This window comes from Suillus subaureus, assembly GCF_016647635.1.
Source record: "Suillus subaureus strain MN1 chromosome Unknown BJ212scaffold_40, whole genome shotgun sequence".
NCBI classification, from domain to species: domain Eukaryota; kingdom Fungi; phylum Basidiomycota; class Agaricomycetes; order Boletales; family Suillaceae; genus Suillus; species Suillus subaureus.
In genome coordinates this window covers 233,906-252,995 of record NW_024538596.1, presented here as the reverse complement: position 1 = coordinate 252,995, position 19,090 = coordinate 233,906, and the positions used below count along the sequence as shown (strand labels likewise).

At 43.6% G+C, this 19,090-nt stretch overlaps 5 protein-coding genes across 5 annotated transcripts; 4 read left to right on the top strand and 1 right to left on the bottom strand.

Annotated features, from left to right (window-relative positions):
* Positions 1–3,482: 3,482 nt before the first annotated feature.
* On the top strand, positions 3,483–4,343 carry BJ212DRAFT_1485308 (uncharacterized protein; the record flags this gene model as incomplete). The annotated part of the gene is made up of 3 exons (XM_041340960.1): positions 3,483–3,812; positions 3,871–4,088; positions 4,145–4,343. The coding sequence occupies 3 exons, from the start codon at positions 3,483–3,485 to the stop codon at positions 4,341–4,343; spliced, it is 747 nt and encodes a 248-aa protein (XP_041188413.1).
* Positions 4,344–6,181: 1,838 nt separating this feature from the next.
* Positions 6,182–6,657, top strand: BJ212DRAFT_1485307 (uncharacterized protein; the record flags this gene model as incomplete). The annotated part of the gene is made up of 2 exons (XM_041340959.1): positions 6,182–6,221; positions 6,275–6,657. 2 exons carry the CDS (start codon positions 6,182–6,184, stop codon positions 6,655–6,657), a joined length of 423 nt encoding a protein of 140 aa, XP_041188412.1.
* A 3,134-nt stretch (positions 6,658–9,791) lies between these two features.
* BJ212DRAFT_1485306 (uncharacterized protein) lies at positions 9,792–10,814 on the top strand (the record flags this gene model as incomplete). The annotated part of the gene is made up of 1 exon (XM_041340958.1): positions 9,792–10,814. One exon carries the CDS (start codon positions 9,792–9,794, stop codon positions 10,812–10,814), a length of 1,023 nt encoding a protein of 340 aa, XP_041188411.1.
* A 4,349-nt stretch (positions 10,815–15,163) lies between these two features.
* On the top strand, positions 15,164–15,391 carry BJ212DRAFT_1237705 (uncharacterized protein; the record flags this gene model as incomplete). The annotated part of the gene is made up of 1 exon (XM_041329555.1): positions 15,164–15,391. A coding segment is annotated over one exon (228 nt), but the record flags the coding sequence as incomplete, so codon positions are not given.
* Positions 15,392–17,085: 1,694 nt separating this feature from the next.
* On the bottom strand, positions 17,086–18,555 carry BJ212DRAFT_1534546 (uncharacterized protein). The gene has a single exon (XM_041341803.1). The coding sequence runs from the start codon at positions 17,877–17,879 to the stop codon at positions 17,418–17,420; it is 462 nt and encodes a 153-aa protein (XP_041188409.1). The 5' UTR covers positions 17,880–18,555; the 3' UTR covers positions 17,086–17,417.
* Between the last annotated feature and the right edge of the window lie 535 nt (positions 18,556–19,090).

Sequence of the window (19,090 nt, the reverse complement as noted above, 5' to 3'; positions counted from 1 at the left end):
TTCAGTCATATATGCCACACTTGGCACATGTAAATGCACTAATTCAGTCTCACGGGTAAGTTTTCTAGATTGCTGATACAATTCACAATTGACTCCAGCCTGATTATTTGTGCTGGGCTTCCCAATAGGCACTTTTGAAATGAAGGTTCAAGACAGCAACCTTACAGTGGCTCAAAAAACTGTCCACATGTTTTTGCATTTTTTACTATTTACAATATTGTGTGAGAATACATAAAGACCTCAGTGACATGCTAATACCATATTGTAGTGCTGCTTCAGGGCTTTGGATTGAGCACCACATCGTGAGAATCAGAGGAGATATGGTAGAGATACAAGGCTTACAAAATCATGACTCATGTGGACAGTTTTTTGAGCACATATTAAAACTATATAAATCATCATTTATGACACCATAACAATCATGCCACCATTAAATAAATTATAAAGTGGTGTCATTATGTCATTTTAAAACCATATCTAACTATACAAACCAAAAATTTCCATATGTCATGGTTATATTCACTATGAAAGCCACCCCCCCTGCTCAAAGGGATAATATCCTCTCTCTTTCCTATTCTGGCCTCACTGCTTGTCAAATTTCCTCTAGAACTGGAGTATCCAAGTCCACTGTGGCCAAGTTCATCAAAGAAAGTCACACAGACAAGGAAAACTTCTGTGAAGGGCGTCCATCCAAGCTCACCTCTACTGATAGGAGGGCTATTATTCAACATATCACTACAGGAAAGGCTGATAATGCTGTCCAGGTCACCTATTACATCAATTCCACCATCACATTCCCTGTCTCTTCACACACTGTGAGAAACATTCTCAAGACAGCTCATCTCAGGTCCAGAGGGGACTAGCACCCTTCTTTTTTCACATATATACCTTGCCATCTGACCCAATCCTATTTATTGTGGTCTTATATGATCATATAACATGCTTCCAGTCCATGTAATCCAATTCTGATGGGCTAAGGCAAAGGTTAGTCATCTCTGTTTATGTGTGATAAAGAGGAAAGCCTTTTCTTCCTTGTTACTGACCTGAGATGAGCTGTCTTGAGAATGTTTCTCACAGTGTGTGAAGAGACAGGGAATGTGATGGTGGAATTGATGTAATAGGTGACCTGGACAGCATTATCAGCCTTTCCTGTAGTGATATGTTGAATAATAGCCCTCCTATCAGTAGAGGTGAGCTTGGATGGACGCCCTTCACAGAAGTTTTCCTTGTCTGTGTGACTTTCTTTGATGAACTTGGCCACAGTGGACTTGGATACTCCAGTTCTAGAGGAAATTTGACAAGCAGTGAGGCCAGAATAGGAAAGAGAGAGGATATTATCCCTTTGAGCAGGGGGGGTGGCTTTCATAGTGAATATAACCATGACATATGGAAATTTTTGGTTTGTATAGTTAGATATGGTTTTAAAATGACATAATGACACCACTTTATAATTTATTTAATGGTGGCATGATTGTTATGGTGTCATAAATGATGATTTATATAGTTTTAATATGTGCTCAAAAAACTGTCCACATGAGTCATGATTTTGTAAGCCTTGTGTCTCCACCATATCTTCACCGATTCCCACGGTGTAGGGCTCAAATGAAAGCCCTGAAGCCATACTACAATGTGGTATAACCACATCCTTGAGGAATTTGTTCGTTCTCACACAATATCATAGATAGTGAAAAATGTCAAAACATGCGGACAGTTTTTTGAGCTACTGTATGTACACAATGCCATATAAAACAGTCTTGCCTGTTTACATTGAGACATGTCAGTAGACATTTCCTTTTTTCCTTTTTTTTAATGGATATTTGTACCCTGCAGTCTGACTACATGTCAACTATGCACACTTTCAGTGACTTCGCGTCCTACAGCACTTGTACATTGAGACTACGCATCTCATGGCTGTGCGGTGTCCCAAACGACCCTGTCATGCGGGTCCCTCGTCACATTCCCACTCTGATCACCTGCCACCTGTGACTCCTACAGACTCGCAGCCAATGACTATCATTTGTGAACTGTGGATGGTTCATCACAAACACCGAGCTTCTTGGACTTACCACTCAGTTGCACCTCCCCTTCTTGTTCTACCTGGCTGGCAGTGCTTTACCCAAACTATTTCATCTTCATCTCGACACTTGCTTGCCCAGGATCAAAGTCACCTGCATTCCCCTAGTGGTGCTGATCCTCCAGATCACAATCCCTTCATCACTGACGAACCTCTTTTCAGCAACTTCCTCTATGAGCCTGATGGTCCTATCAACCTTCCACACCTGCATCTGTCTGGCCTCCAGAAGAAGCAAAATCAATGGCAGAGATGGTCTCAAGAAGTCATTCCTTCCCTCATTGAACCTTACCTTGCCTACTGCCGACAATCAGAATCCTTGCAATCCAACCCTGACCTTGGTCTCCTCACCAGAGACAATTTACGTTGCAGTGTGTTTTGTCGCTTGCGATCACTGGCAGTCACCTGTGTACTCTTTGACCATGCATTCTGTCTTTTGTGGTGCAAGCATCTTCACTTATTTTTGCCATAAATATTAGGTTTGCAAGTCATCAGCATTACCTGCTGTGAGTGTTGTCCAGCACCACTCCAACTCATGACATGTGGGTTATTTGCATGTGCTCCTGTTACCCTGTCTCTTACAGTAGACATCCGTGTGTTGGAGCTAGTAAAAAATCTGTTTGTACAGATGACTCCCAACTCAACTGTGTGGTGTGATGTGCTAGAAATTTTTTTGAATGAGCAAGGTTATAAATTGAACACCAAGGTCAGTCTATCGCTGTTTACATTGTGTCATTGTGTTCACTCCAGTTGATAGGACAGTCTTAGATGCCAGTTTAGCAATGCGTATCATTGGTATACTGTTCTGACCATAATGGCATCAGACTACCTTACCACATTTATCTCTAAATCTCGGTGCGCTGGTGCAGAAGTAACAACTGACACACCACAACTACTAAGTCAGCCAAGTGCTTACCTTTCTTCACGTTGTCCTCTGTGCTTCAGTGGGAATGACTGGCAGCAGCATCGTGATCTGACCACAACATAAGACACTTAAATTTCACTCTATATTTTAGCTCATCATTTCATTAGGGTTGACTGCATTGTTTGTGTTGATGCCTGCTTCACCCAAAAGTGCTCCAACAACCCATGAAATGGTAGCATGCAAGATCCACCTAACCACACGCCAACTGTTTTTATCCCTGAACGTGAAGTCAAGTTGATGGAAGACCATGTCAATGACTGCCGTGGGGGTGGAACTGGGACACACAAATGACCAAGGCAGCCAGCTGAAGAGGTTCACGATGGGTATGAGGATGGGATGAGGATTCCAGTGTCTGTCTTGGATGGGTGCAGCAAGTCCTTTGTGGCAGCAGATGAAAAGCATGAAAAAGCAAGTACGTGCTTTTTTGCAGACACTGGACTCATGGCATTACTTTGTTGACACAATTGAGTGCTGTGGCTTGTTAACATGACCTCTGCTGGTGAGAAGCAATATTACTCCCTTGCATTAGTGAAGCGGCTCTTCAAGCATCTACTGCCTGATATGCTGGTGGGGTTGCTATATGACATTGGATGTCAACTTGAGCGTAGTTGTCAGAAGTGGGGCTTCCTGGATGACTCTATTCTATCATGTATCAGCTTCAGAATATCTGTGTTTCATGCATATGGTCACCAGTGGCCTTGTCAAATTGTCTACTACCCTCAAAAGTGTGCTGGGTTTGGGCTATCTGATGGAGAGGGCTGCAAGCGTCTATGGAGTGCCTTGAAACATCTCATTCCAGTGCTTCGAGTTTCTGGTGTACGTTACATGCTACTGTATGTTTTGTGCTGGCTGGTACTGAATGTTTTCTCTTTAGTATCACCAGTGGTTATTTGTACTGGATGTACAAGTGCACTACTTGGCTCTCAAGTCTCTGGATGCATCGGGGCAATGGTTAGTGCAGAAGTGGATGATTTGCCAGAGGAAGAAACAGGTGGCTCTGGATGGCCTGAGGGATCTTGGGTCTGATGAGGACATCCTCCAAGAGGAGTGGGCAGCCCAGATAGCTCATCAGACAAAGCCAATAGCTCATAAGTAATTTTCTGGATTTTATTTGACAACCTGTCATATTTATTTTTGTGTACAGGCAGATCTAAACATAAAGCTGCAGAGGCTATTGTGGGCGTTCTTGCATTGGAAAAGACCCTTGAAAGCCATCAGAACACCATACAGCAACTTGAACATCAGCTCATTAGCAACAATGTTGATGACATGACTACTTTCAATCTCCAGCTTCATGATGCACATGCCCGATGTGCCAAGGTTGTCAAGACCATTGGGCAGAGATGAGCTGCATTAGGTGTTTCAGAGTATGCCAATCTGCAAAAGTTGAAGAAGAATGTTTATCTTCAAGTTCGTATGAATGCCCGTGCTTTGAAAATGCAACTTCAAGAGCGACTCCAACAACAAAAATTCAAGCTGGAAAAATTGGAACGGTCCTATCAAAACACAGTCAATGGTACATTTAATTATTTTTCATTCATATTAATGATTTACATTGAGTTATAGAACTGAATGTACACAATCACACTGTCATATCCCATATGCCAGACATAGATCCCATCATATTCCCACGCTTTCCGGACCTGTTTCCGGACCCCATATCCGACTCATTCCTGGATCCCCTATCCTGTCCACCCTACACACATTCTGTCCAGCAAGACATCCGGACTTCACCTCCTCTTGGATTCCGGACTACATCCACCACCTCACATATCTCAGTCCTGTTTCCGCCCTGCCTTCTGGATCCCCAGATCTCTGGATATTAACTGTACTATCTCCGGACCTATTCCCACCCTCTGTCTGAGATCCTGCGCCTATCCCCATTTAGGCATCTCTGCCTTTCTGGTTCTCGGTTATCTCTGTTTCCGTCTTGCTGATTGATCCTTGTACTAGTTTCATCTCCGAGTTCATTTACTTATGTTCCGTCTTACTTACCAATGTGTTTCCGCATGCTCGTACATAGCCTTACTCCTTTGCTTACTGATCCTCTCAGATAGCCTCTAGTATATAACCCCTGTACAACTACAGTAGAGTCCTCAGTCTGAATATCATCTTAGTTCCTGCTCTCTCACCTTAGATCTGCCCAATCATCTTCTGGACTTCAGTCCATCTGAGTCTTGTCCTTTTCCGTAAGGCCTAGGGAAGGATTCCCTAGGCCGGAATTCCAGACCTTCGGATTTGCCCCCTATGTCTCTGTCCCAAGTCTAGGGATTGCTTCCCTAGGCTGGAGTCTTGCCTTTCCGGCACTTACCCTCTTTCCGGACTTAGGTCCACTTCCTGTCCCTCCGACTCTACCTTAGGGTAGTCTACCTCCATTTGCTTCTACATTGGACTTCGTCCAATGTAGCCCCTATTCCTTCCAGACCTCCAGACCTCCTGTCCTCTGTACCTCTGGACGTCCTGGTATCCTGTCCTTTGGACATTCTGCCCTCTGTACCTTTGGATGTTCCGTCCTCCATACCTCCAGACCTCCGGACCTCCATACTCCAGACCTCTGGACCTCCTATCCATCCATCCTGTTTTCCTGTAGAAGTATTACCTTGCAGCAGGAACTCTCCTGAGCATTTCCTGCATCCCTCCGGAACTCTCCCGCGCTCCTCCAGAAGTCCTCCTGCACTCTCCACCAGAGTAGCCAGCCTCTGGAAGTCCTCCAGACTTCATTGGACCATCATTGGACTTCCTCTGAAATGAAGGGCACATACTTGGGTAAGGGGCACAGCATACAAGCTGAGGCCAAGCCCCTCTGAGTCAGTCTCTCTCTCCTTTGAGCATGGTTCTTAACACACACAGAGGCCTCCATCAAGCGGCAAGAACCTATGATCCTCAAGATTGTCTCAACATACAACTCCTTGTGCGAGCAACTGCATGTGCTGATACATCAACACAAGGTGCCTGCTAATGCCATTCCACCCATACCTATCTCACGTGATGGTATCTTTCAGCTGGATGTTGATGATGACATTTGGCAAGATGTAGGTCTGGAAGATGAGACTGTGAACCCACCTTGATGGCTTGCCAATGACAATGTCCGTCAGGGAATTCATCTGTTACTTGATCTTGACTGCTGTTTGGAAGAAGAGGACAGGTTAAGACATGAATGCTGTGTTATGCAAGAGTGCATGATCATGGAGTGGACTGCACTTCAGGAGGCTCAAGAAGTCGCAAGTGAGTTGCCTACTTAATCATTATTGTTGGTATGTCCTAAAATATGGTGTTAGATGTTGATGTGGCATGGCACCTCAAGAAGCGTGCTGCACAGCTATCCCTCATGTGCTTTGAGTGGCAATCAAGAGTACGTCCCATACCCAGTGCATGGGAAATGCCTGATAGTTGGGGACCATCCTCCACTGATATTGCCCATGCTGGACATTCACTTTACCATGCAAAAACTGTGCAGCCTGTGAATGCTGACTCAGGGGAATTGTCAGAGGATGAGAGCAACAATGATGACATCGATGAGGGAGGAGTTGATGATGAGTTGATGGTAGCAATAGAGGAAGTTGCATATGCAAATGAATATCGGATTGTGGAATCAGATTCTGAAGGAGACCTAGAGTACTGGGATGAAGTACATGTGCCATCTTCTCCGACCTTGTATTAATTTTTTGTGTCAATGAATTTCATCAGTATTAGACACTTGGATATGAGGAGAGTAACAGATATTCAGCATGACTTGTCAACTGTAAGACATTTCAGCTTCAAATTAACCAAAGTAAACTCCATTAATGCTGTTTTTCTGGATCACATCAAGAGTGTTGGCAACTCAGTGAATTTGCAGGATGATATGGGGGCTGGATATTCCCAACTTGACAATATGGGGGTCTGGGACTTCACGATTTGAGAATATATATGGTCAGGGAATACCCGACATGACAATATGAGGGTCTGGATATTCCCTACTGAATAATGTAGGTGGACTGGGACTTCCCTACTTGACAATAAGGGGGGTCTGGATATTCCTGACTGAATAATTTGGGTGGTCTGGGAAGTCCCGACTTGACAATAAGGGGGGTCTGGAAATTCCCTACTGAATAATGTAGGTGGTCTGGGAAGTCCCAACTTGACAATAAGGGGGGCCTGGATATTCCCGAGTGAATAATTTAGGTGGACTGGGACATCCTGACCTGACAATAAGGGGGTCTGGATATTTCCGACTGAATAATTTGGTTGGTCTGGGACTTCCCAATGTCAGCATATATATGGTCTGGGATATCCCAAGTTCAGAATATATATAGTCTGGGAATCCCTGACTTGACAATAAGGGGGTCTGGATATTCCCACCAACACAATATGAGTAGTCTGGGAATCCCCAGCTTGACAATATGGGGGGCCTGGGAATTCCCCACCAAAGAATATGGGTTGTCTGGGAATCCCCGACTTGACAGAGAGTTGTTGAATCTGCAAATTCCAAGTTGGGACTTGGTTTGCCAGGGTACTCTTGCACACTGGGAATTCCTGGCACCTGAATATATGTAGTCTGGGCTTCCCAACTTGATAATTTGGGGTGTCTGGATATTCCCAACTAAAGAATTTTGGTGGGGCAGGAATTCCCAAATTGACACTATATATGGTCAGGGAATTCCTGACTTGATGAAGAGTTGGGGGGTCTGCAAATTCCAAGTGTAGGGACTTGACTAACCAGGTTACTATTGCACACTGGGAATTCCCAACTGAATAATTTGGGTGGTCTGGGACTTCCTGACTGCAGAATATATATGGTCTGGGAATCCCAACATGACAATATGGGGGGTCTGGATATTCCCCACCAAAGAATATGGGGGTCTGGACTTCCCTGACCTAACAATGTGGGGTCTGGATATTTCTGACTGCAGAATTTCAGTGGGCTGGGAATTCCCGGCATGAGAATATATGTGGGTTGGGACATCCCAACTTGACAATATGGGGGGTTTGGGTATTCCCCACTGAAGAATATGAGGGTCTGGGAATCCCCAACATGACAATGTGGGTCTGGATATTCCCGATGTGATAATATATATGTTCTGGGAATCCCCAACTGGACAGTATGTGGGCCTGGATACTCCCCACCAAAGAATAAGGGAGTGTGGAAATTCTTGGCTTGAGAATATATGTGGTCTGGATATTCCCGAATGAAGAATTTTGATGGTCCAGGAATCCCTGACTTGATAATATATGTGGGTGGTAAGTCCTGGCTGGAGCATATATATGGCCAGGAAATTCCGAACATGAGTATATGTGGCTGGGGAAATCCCATCATGACATATCATCACTTGAGCAGATATACTCATGATCCTCATACCACCCTACCATGATCCTGATAACACCTTCAGATGGTTCTCATACTGAGCCATCATGATCCCTATACTACCCTCTGATGGTTCTCATACCACCCTATGGTACCCTCCAATTGCTACACCTACAGAATCATCACTTGGGGATCACACCATTCAGATATTGATCAACCAATTCATGGTCTCAGCTACCCGCCCATGCCTACAGAATCATCACTTGGGGATCACACCATTCAGATATTGATCCACCAATGCCTGGTCTCAGCTACTCACCCACACCTACAGAATCATCACTTGGGGATCGCACCATTCAAATATTGATCAACCAATGCCTGGTCTCAGCTACTTGCCCATGCCTACAGAATCATCACTTGGGGATCGCACCATTCAAATATTGATCAACCAATGCCTGGTCTCAGCTACTTGCCCATGCCTACAGAATCATCACTTGGGGATCACACTATTCAGACCATCATGATCCCTATACTCCCCTCCGATGGTCTCCGATAACACCTTCAGATGGTTCTCATACCACCCTATACTACCCTCTGATGGTCCCTGTACCATCCTCCTATGATCCCTATACCACACCTTCATGACCCCTATACACCCTAATGATCCCAGCTATACCCCCCCAATATGGTAAAAAAATCAGCCCAAAAGACCCCTGACACCACTCACATTACAGGGAAAGCCCATGGGAATGTTCACAAAATTATGTCCCAGGTGGGCTGGGAAAGCATTGGCTTTGTCCCATAGGACTTATCCCATACCTACAGTACAATGGGAAAAACCAGAGGAATCACACCTCTTAGGTTAATACATGTATACAGGACTATCAACCTAATAGGTATACTTTTGGGGGTGACTGAAGTGCTAAAACACCCCTGACAATGACTCTAGTAAGCTAACATAACCTATAAAAAGGAGACTGACAACAAGCCATGGCAAAAAGAAAAACCCCCAATGAAAACAAATCGCTCACCCGCCAATGAACCACCATAACCCTACCAACACACTGAGCAACACCCAGACTCTGTCACTGTAAAACATGAGTAAAACAAGGCCACCCTGAGACCATCACCAAACCATGAGTATACTATCACCCAACCAAATCCCTGCATCCCACACACACATAAAAACTATCAACTAAACAGTAGTGAAAGTAAAAACAACAATGAAAACAGCAACGATAATACATCCCCAACTAAACACTTTTAGCAACCCCTACCCAGATAACAGAACTCCTCCACCCAGAATCACCTATCACACACCTACCACACCCACAAAGCCACCCCTTGACTTCCTCAAGACACACATGCAGCACCCCTATCCAAAAAGAACCCCCCACAGAAACACTTAAAAGCCCAACAACCAGAGACAAAACCCCAACCCCCTTGAAGATGAAGGATCTGTCCAGCATGAAAGCAGCTAACACCAACACCCGCCCCTCCCCAATGGGAACATGACAGCCCCTTCCCAGAAACCAATGTTTGGGTTGCAGTTCTTCCCCCCAGACATCCTACTTGATGAAGGGGAATACATAGCTCAAGAAGGGTCGCCCACCCCCTTGACACCTTCCCCTAACACCAGAACTGCCCTTCCACCAGTACTCCTCATGGCATCTGAGGCGGATAGAATGCCATCCACTGCCCAGACAGCCCCTCACTCCGCAGGTACAGATGTGGAAGTAACCCCAAAGAGGACCCCACCACCACCCCCTACTGTCTCTGATGACAAAGAAATGCTGGACTTCTTCCCTCCATGCTTTACGCCCACACCCACCCCAGCCTCCCCCCCAAACCTACCCCCCCCAAACAACCCCTCCCCCCCCTCTGAAGAAGAAATGCTCCATGCCCACCTTGTGGTGGTGGAAACCAATAGGTCTATCATTAAAACCACAGGCACAAACTCCATGTCAACTTCCCTGCAGTTCATGCCTGCCCCACAAGGAGGTTTCCCACACATTCATTTAGCACATGCTGCACAGCTGTTTGACTTCCAAGCTGGCAAGGTCATCACTGCCTGGTTAAAGGTACCCCACCCCAAAATTTTAATCAGAGTCTTCAACCATGACAGCAAAGACCCAGCTGTCAAAGGTCCTATCCTGGTTGAACACCTCTGCAAGGCAATCTCCACCATAGCTCAATCTAACCATCAAGAAGATCATGAGATCAAAGTCTCTCCACCCTGCCTGGAAACAACTAGGGAGAGAACAGACTACCCACTTAGCTTTCTCGCCTATAACATTTCAGAAGAGACTAAAAACATCATCTTGAACCAGCACATCTGGTCTTCAATGGAAATCACCTTTGTGGCCCACCCCTTCCAAGTCAACTCTCTGCCACTCCTTCTATTCTGCCTACATGGCTTCTCCACCACTGACATGAACACTGTCAGAACTGCCATAAACGATATCTGGACAGAGGATGTAACCCAATGGGACATTATGGACATCCTTTCAGAGAGTGAGATCCCAGAAGAATGAGTTCACTTCGTGGCGCAGGACTTCACCCAGTCCCTTTGGGTCGAGTGCCTGGACTTTAAGGTTAGCAGCAGCATACTCCTTCCCCATTACAACATTTTCGCCATAAGCCCCACCAACAACCCTGCTGTCTGGACTAAACTTAGAGCATATCTTCTCTCACTCAAATATCTGTCAGAACTTGAGGGTAGTGGCTCCTCAGTTAATTTCATCCCTTGCCCTCTATGCCACTCCATAGCTCACCCTTGCAGCCTCTGCCCCTTCCCTAACACTCCACTATGGAATGGTCCCAAACACAATCTGACCATGAAACCAACCAACTCCAACATGAGGGGTCATGGGAAAGGAAGGAGAACCACCGCCTGATACCTGTTACATGCTCGAATTTTGCACATACTCACACATACTTGCTACCTACATATCTACCTACCTGTCTCATACTGACCCATACACCCCACCCTACTACTAAACTACCCTCATTACCATCTGACCCTATCCACATGTAACCCACTCTGAATATAACCCCACCTTTACCAGAATTCCCTGACCCAAGCAAGCAGTCCCACCTGACAGAAGGACCACAACAATGCATATCTAACTCCATAGGATGAAGTTAGACCACCCTACAACTATGGCCCAAATATACTGACCGCTTGTCAGGACAGGAAAGCCATGGTAATCCTAGTCAGCACTAGCCAAAACGGAGGCCTATTTAGGCCATGGATTTGCTGTGCTAAGGAGCTGAAGTGACCGCAAGAGAAGTCGTGATTTCAGGACTCATGATTTTAGACAGCGCAAACATATATCCACCATGACTGCCTGGGATATGACAGTCCTCTCCTCCATATGGTCATACTGGAAGGAGCAGTAAATTGACCACCTTGCAAACTCAAAATAACACAATATTTTTTGGTTCTCTTCCTGGCCCTGGCTTAACCCTCCCGAATAGCAGAGGAGGAAGTCTTCACACTGCCAGGACATCCTCTGATGACACTTCTCAGGAGATTGGAGGTGGAAACCCCCAGACACCCCACCAGGCAAACAATGTGAATAACATCGCAAATGAGCGCACCTGCCCTAAAAAAAATCAAGGGCAAATGTTCTGATAGTGACCCTTAACATGAGAGGGTGAGCATCATTGGACTTAGAAAATAGTACAATCTCAAAATGGGCAACAATACAGCATGTAATGAGGGAAAAAAAGATAGGTATCCTCTGCATTCAAGAAATGCACCTATCGCATGAACACAAAGTGCAAGTAGAGGCACTGTACTCAAGAAGACTCAAAGTCTTTAACTCCTGCAACCCATTCTGTCCAGGAAATTCTGCTGGAGTCGCATTTGTTCTAAACAAGGAATTAATCAACAACATGGATGCAGAAGTAACTGAGATCATCCCCGGTAAAGCACTAGTTATAAATGTAAAGTGGCATAATGACAAACACATCACCATCCTCAACATATATGCACCAAATGACCCAACAAAGCATCCAGACTTCTGGAACAAGATTGCGAACACATGGATTGAAAAAGACCTACCCCAGCTTGACTTTATGATGGGTGACTTTAACCTAACAGAAGACACCCTAGATTGAGCACCGGCTAGATCAGACAATGAGAATGCTTCAAACGCACTGCAAGACCTAAGATATAAGTTAAACATGCAAGATACATGGAGATCCCAACACCCAACATCAAGAAACTTTACATTCTACAGTAACATGAACACATACTCACATCTCAATTGAATATACTCCGCCCTGCAACATGAATGTAATATACACCACTGGGAGACTTGCACAACTGTGATCCCATCAGATCACAAAATGGTACTAGCAAGATTCATACCTCAAAACGCCCCTTTTATTGGTAAGGGATGATGGTCCTGGCCACTGAGCCTGATAAACGATAAAAAACTGCTCAACAAAATAAGCGAACTCAGAATCGCTACTCAACAAAGAATAACTCACCAACACACAAACAGAGATGCCACATCAAACCCCCAAAAGACTTGGGAAGAATTCAAAACTGACATCAACAAAATGGCAAGAAAAATGGCAAAAGAACACCTTCACAAAATAAAGGTAAGAACAAAACAACTGGAAGATGACATAAAACACACCCTCAAGAATGGAGACCTAGACCATAATGAGAACACGAGATGCCACAAAGCCTGGATTGAAAGCGAACTAAACCACTTAGAAAGAAAAATGTTTAAAAATACACAACTACACTCACAAGCAAACTGGGCGCTAAAAGGAGAGACCATCAGTAAGTACTGGTCTAAGATGAACTCACCTAAGAAACCAAGGGATATTATACACAGTTTAAGAAAACCAAACTTGCACCATTTCACTAAATGCTCAGACGAGATGGCAGAATTTGCCTGCCTCCACCACGAAACTCTACAAACAGACAATCTCCCGCAAGAGATTGAAGACATAAGAACAACCATTAGAAAGAACTTCATGAAAAACATCCCAGATGACCAAAAACTAAAAAAACCAAAACTCACCATTACACAACCCATTACAGGAACATCATATACATGAGGCCCTTTTCTCATCGAAGTCCGGAAGTGCCACTGGAATAGATGGCATACCATACGAGGTGTGGAAAAGACTACACGAAAAACACACAGAGAATCAGAAAGAAGAAAAACCAAGCTTTGACATAATCAAAACACTTACATTAGTAATAAACAACATACAAACACATGATATCGACCCCACCTCCGAATTCACCCTAGGTTGGATGTGTCCAATATTTAAGAAAAAAGAAAGAACAGAAATAGAAAACTACCGCCCCATTACCCTACTAAACACAGATTATAAGATACTTACCAAAGCACTGGCTATGCAGTTAGCACGAGAAGTACATACATTAATCCATCCCGACCAAAGTGGGTTCATCCCACGAAGATCAATCTTCAACCCCATAAGGCTGGCCAAACTAATGATTGAATATGTGGATATTACTGAAGAAAACGGGGCATTAATTGCCCTCGATCAAGAAAAAGCCTATGACAAAATTAAACACAATTACTTACTAGAAACCCTCGAAAACTTTGGCCTCCCTCAAATATTCATCAAAACTGTCAAAGCCCTCTATGCAAACACATACACAAAAGTTGCCATAAATGGAGTCATGAGTGCCCCATTCAAAGTCACCAGGGGCGTGAGACAAGGAGACCCACTCTCCTGCCTCCTCTTTGACATAGCAATTGAGCCCCTAGCATGCGCATTAAGATCATCCAATAAACTAACAGGATATAACATACCAGGTATAGCAAATAAACTGATAGTGAACCTTTACGTGGACAACACAATGACATACCTCAATGAAAACAACAAATACAGCAACCTTGAGGATATCCTATCAAGCTGGTGCTTAGCTGCTGGTGCAAAATTTAATATGGAAAAACAGAAATCATACCCATTGGTTCAAAACAACACTGAGACTGAATTATAGAAACACACAAACTAAACCCAACTGACATGCCACTAGACAACACAGTAAAGATTGCCCCAGATGGCCACCCCATACGCTCACTAGGAGCATGGATCGGGAATAAAACAGACAATACAACACCATAGGAACCAATCCTAGACAAAATTAACATGACCCTAAACAGATAGAAAAAATGCCACCCCACCCTTGATGGCAAACAACTAATCATGCAAATGTTCATAGGGGGAATGACCCAATTCCTAACAAAAGCTCAGGGTATGCCCAAGAACATAGAAGTAGCACTTACCAAAATGATCCAAAACTTTGTATGGGATGACAGATGCTCCCCACCTATTAGCCTGGAACAATTGCAACACCTGAAAGAAGAAGGCAGAATTAATCTACTTGACATTAAATCAAGGAATGAAGCAATAGAAGTGATGTGGATCAAACCTTACCTTAATCTCTCCCCATCCAGACCTCATTGGGCCTTCATAGCAGACATAATGATACACAATCTGAACCTGAATAGAAATGAAACAATGACGACTAACCCATTCCTAATATCATGGGACCCACCAACAAAAGGCCCGAGAGCAAATGCCCTCCCAAATGAGATTAAAACTCTCCTGAAAACCACCAAACAATTTAATGTCAATTTCGCCCCAATCAAACTATCAAAAGAATTAAAGAGACAACTACCTGCCTGGTGCCATCCAGGAGCACCCAAAAAAACATATCACAAAACAAAAGATAAATGCTTACATGACACCCATAAGTTGCTAACCATCAAAAACCTAATTAAAATAAGTAAAATACTAACCGATATAAGGAATAACACCCAAAGACACCTCCCCCCAGAAGGACTGCACATGCACGCCCTGTAACAAAGACAGATGAGCTGGCTGCAAAAACCCTCACAAATGTGCAGCCACTGCGAGAGAAATCCTCAGCAAACTGGCACCAAAATATGACACAAAAACAAAACCAAAAAGAGACGAACTCTCACTGACCCACCATAGAAAAGAAAAAAACTCACAAGCCCATGAAAGCAGGAATGGAGAGATACTCTTCAACTCCACCACAATGATAAGAACAAGCCTGAAAGACTGCTTCAGAGTATTCACAGACCCCAAACAAAACTCTACATACAGTGGCTCAAAAAACTGTCCGCATGTTTTGACATTTTTCACTATCTATAATATTGTGTGAGAACGAACAAATGCCTCAAGGACATGCTTATACCACACTGTAGTATGGCTTCAGGGCTTTCATTTGAGCCCTACAGCGTGGGAATCGGTGGAGATATGGTGGAGATACAAGGCTCACAAAATGGTGACTCATGTGGACAGTTTTTTGACTCAAGTATTTTACAGTAATAACCAGGTATTCTAGTATTTTGTATGACCTCCCTTGGCTTTAATTACTGCCTCTATCCTTCTAGGCATACTCTCAATTAATTTCTGGCAATCCTCAGCTGTGATCTTCCCCCATTCCACTGCTACTCTCTCCCAAAGCTCCCATACTCCTTTAGGGGGGTTTTCATAGGCTTGAAGCTTTTTCTTGAGTGTTCCCCAGAGATGTTCAATGACATTGACATCAGGAGACTGTGCTGGCCAGTCAAGAACATTGATGTTATGTTCTTCAAACCATTCCTTAGCTCTTCTGGATGTGTGCTTAGGATCATTATCCTGTTGGAAAATGATATCTTCTTCATCAATCCCTAATTCTGCCAAGCTAGGCAGCAAGTGGTCATTTAAAATGTCCACATACTGCTCAGCATTCATCTTCCCCTCAACCTCAGCAAGCATTCCCACACCATTCCATCCCATACAGCCCCATACCATTAAAGAACCTCCTCCAAACTTGACAATCCCATTAACCTCTCTGTCTGTTAGGCCATCTCCCTTCTTTTTCCATACATATACCTTCCCATCTGACCCAATCCTATTGATTTTGGTCTCATCTGACCATATAACATGCTTCCAGTCCTCTACAGTCCAGTGTTGATGAGCTAAGGCAAAGGCTAGTCTTCTCTGCCTATGTTTGATGGAGAGAAGAGGCTTTTTCTTCTTTGTTACTGCCTTGAGATGAGCTGCCTTGAGAACATTCCTCACAGTTTGTGAAGAGACAGGGGTAGTGATGGTGGAATTGATATAATGGGTGGCTTGGACAGCATTATCAGCCTTTCCTGTAATGATATGTTGGATAATAGCCCTTTTGTCAGTAGAGGTAAGCTTGGATGGACGTCCTCCACAAGAGTTTTCCTTGTCTGGGTGGCTTTCTTTGATAAACTTGGCCACAGTGGACTTGGATACTCCAGTTCTAGAGGAAATTTGGCAAGTAGAGAGGCCAGCATAAGACAGAGAGAGGATATTATCTCTTTGAGCAGAGGAGATGGCTTTCATGGTGATTATGACTATGATACATGAGATATTCTGGTTTATATAGTTAGATATAGTCATAAAATAACATACTGACACCACTTCATAATTTATATAATAGTGGCATGATTTTTGTGGTGTCATAAATAATGATTTATATAGTTTTAATATACACTCAAAAAACTGTCCACATGAGTCATCATTTTATAAGCCTTATGTCTCCACCATATCTCCACCGATTCCCACGGTGTAGGGCTCAATCCAAAGCCCTGAAGCAGCACTACAATATGGTATTAGCATGTCCTTGAGGCATTTGTTCCTTCTCACACAATATCATAGATAGTGAAAAATGTCAAAACATGTGGACAGTTTTTTGAGCCACTGTACCCAGCACACAGACTCCAAAACCCGACACGTGGCCTAAACCTTGTAAATGAAAGAATAAACATCTTCACTGATGGGTCATGCACCAACAATGGTAAAGACAATGTGAAGAGCAGATGTGGAATATGGATCAAAGACGACCACCCCCTCAACGCATCGATCAGAATACCTGGGAACAACCAATCCAACTAAACTGCAGAGATCTTAGCCATCCTAGTAGCACTACAGAAAATTGAACCTTATGTACCCATAACCTTTATGACAGACTCAAAATACGCCATTAATAGTCTTACAAAATTCCTCCCCACATGGGAAGATGCAGGCTGGATTGGCATTGCAAATAGTGCTCATATAAAAGCCACCACATACCATCTATGAAAAAGATCAGCTCAAACAGGCTTCATATGGGTAAAAGGACATAGCGGCCTGTATGGAAATGACCAAGCTGACCATCTCACAAAAGAAGGAGCAGACAAAACAACCAAAGACCCCATCGACCTAACAGTCCCTAATGAATTTAACCTACAAGGAGTGAAATTAGCCACCATGACCCAAGCATTAGCATACAAAGGAATCAGATAACAGAAAAAAACAACAGCAAGATGTGCAACAACAAACAACCTTGATATAACAAGATACACGATACAAAACATAACAGGTAACCTAGAAACAGACGAAAGCATATGGCAAGGCAACAAAAACAAAGACTTACCAAAAAACATATGGCAATTCATCTTCAAAGCACTACACAGCACCCATAGAATTGGCGAATACTGGTCAAACATCCCCACCCTTGAGATCCACACAAAATGCACCCATTGCCATGCTGATGTCAAAGACCTGGAGCACATACTAACAGTCTGCCCTGAAAACGCTCAAACAACCATATGGAACATAGTGAAGAAAATACAGCCCACTGCAAACGGCCCCTGGCCACATATAACACTAGGTACAATCCTAGGCTGTGGAAATATCAAACTCACCCAGCAAAGGAATGAACATCAACAGGACCAACAATCACAACAACAACAACACCAGGAACCTAAGAAAGGAGCATCAAGACTACTACAAATTTTAATATCAGAATCCACCCACCTTATATGGGCCCTACAATGTGACACCACAATAAATGGAACAAGATATTCAAAAGAAAAAATCGAGAGCCAATGGATGTCCAAGATAAATAAAAGATTACAATGCAACAGATTAACAGCACAAAAGATAATACGCACCAAAGCTTTCAAGAATCTAATCTCTACCACATGGTCAGAAACAATAACAATAAATAAACCAACACAAAACTGGGTTACTGCCCTTGAGGTTTTAGTGGGTATTGAACCACCCAGGCCCTCTATGAACGAGGCAACCAGGTAGTAAATGAGTCCCACACGCCCCATGAAAATGGGTGTGCATAAGTGCATTTTTTCCTTGGACCAGAGTTTGTAGAACTCCACTATAGTGTGTACTTGTAGAACTAGACTTTGTCAGTTGCCACAATTACATATCACTTGTCTAAAATAAAAATAAAAATAAAAAAAATAAAAATAAAAAAATAACATTAAGTTAGTAATTATTTATTTTCACAATTGCTAATGTTATGAATCTTAAATCAACCATTTTGCAAAGCCAGCTATCCCAGCTTCCATGGTTCCGAGTGCAATTCAACAGATCTGTATTTACGTTTTGGAGACGGTAATTGAGGCCTTGAGGGTGGAAGTTCAACAGAAAAGGCTACCATGGGAGGCAGCTGACCTCAAGGCCTCAAGGTTATGAGGTTACCGCCAGTCACCAGTTCAGGTTCTCAGTGTCAAGATTGAATCTCCCTTCAACAATCTAGCCAATGCCCATCATGATATAGATGCAAAATTGATAATCGCATCAAGGGTCAAAGATCTTGTAAAATGGATGATGCCAGCGCTAACTCCTGAATTCTGACAGGTGGTATGCACAACCCATAACAAATGCATTGAGCAAGAATGAACATCATTCATTCATCATAATTATCGAGCCAAAATGGTTGTTTGTATTACACAGACTTCTCCACGAATGGAACACCCTCCAG

Bases quoted from the DNA above. Each gene is read 5' to 3' on its own strand.
- BJ212DRAFT_1534546 (XM_041341803.1), bottom strand. From the start codon at position 17,879: ATGTGCTCCAGGTCTTTGACATCAGCATGGCAATGGGTGCATTTTGTG.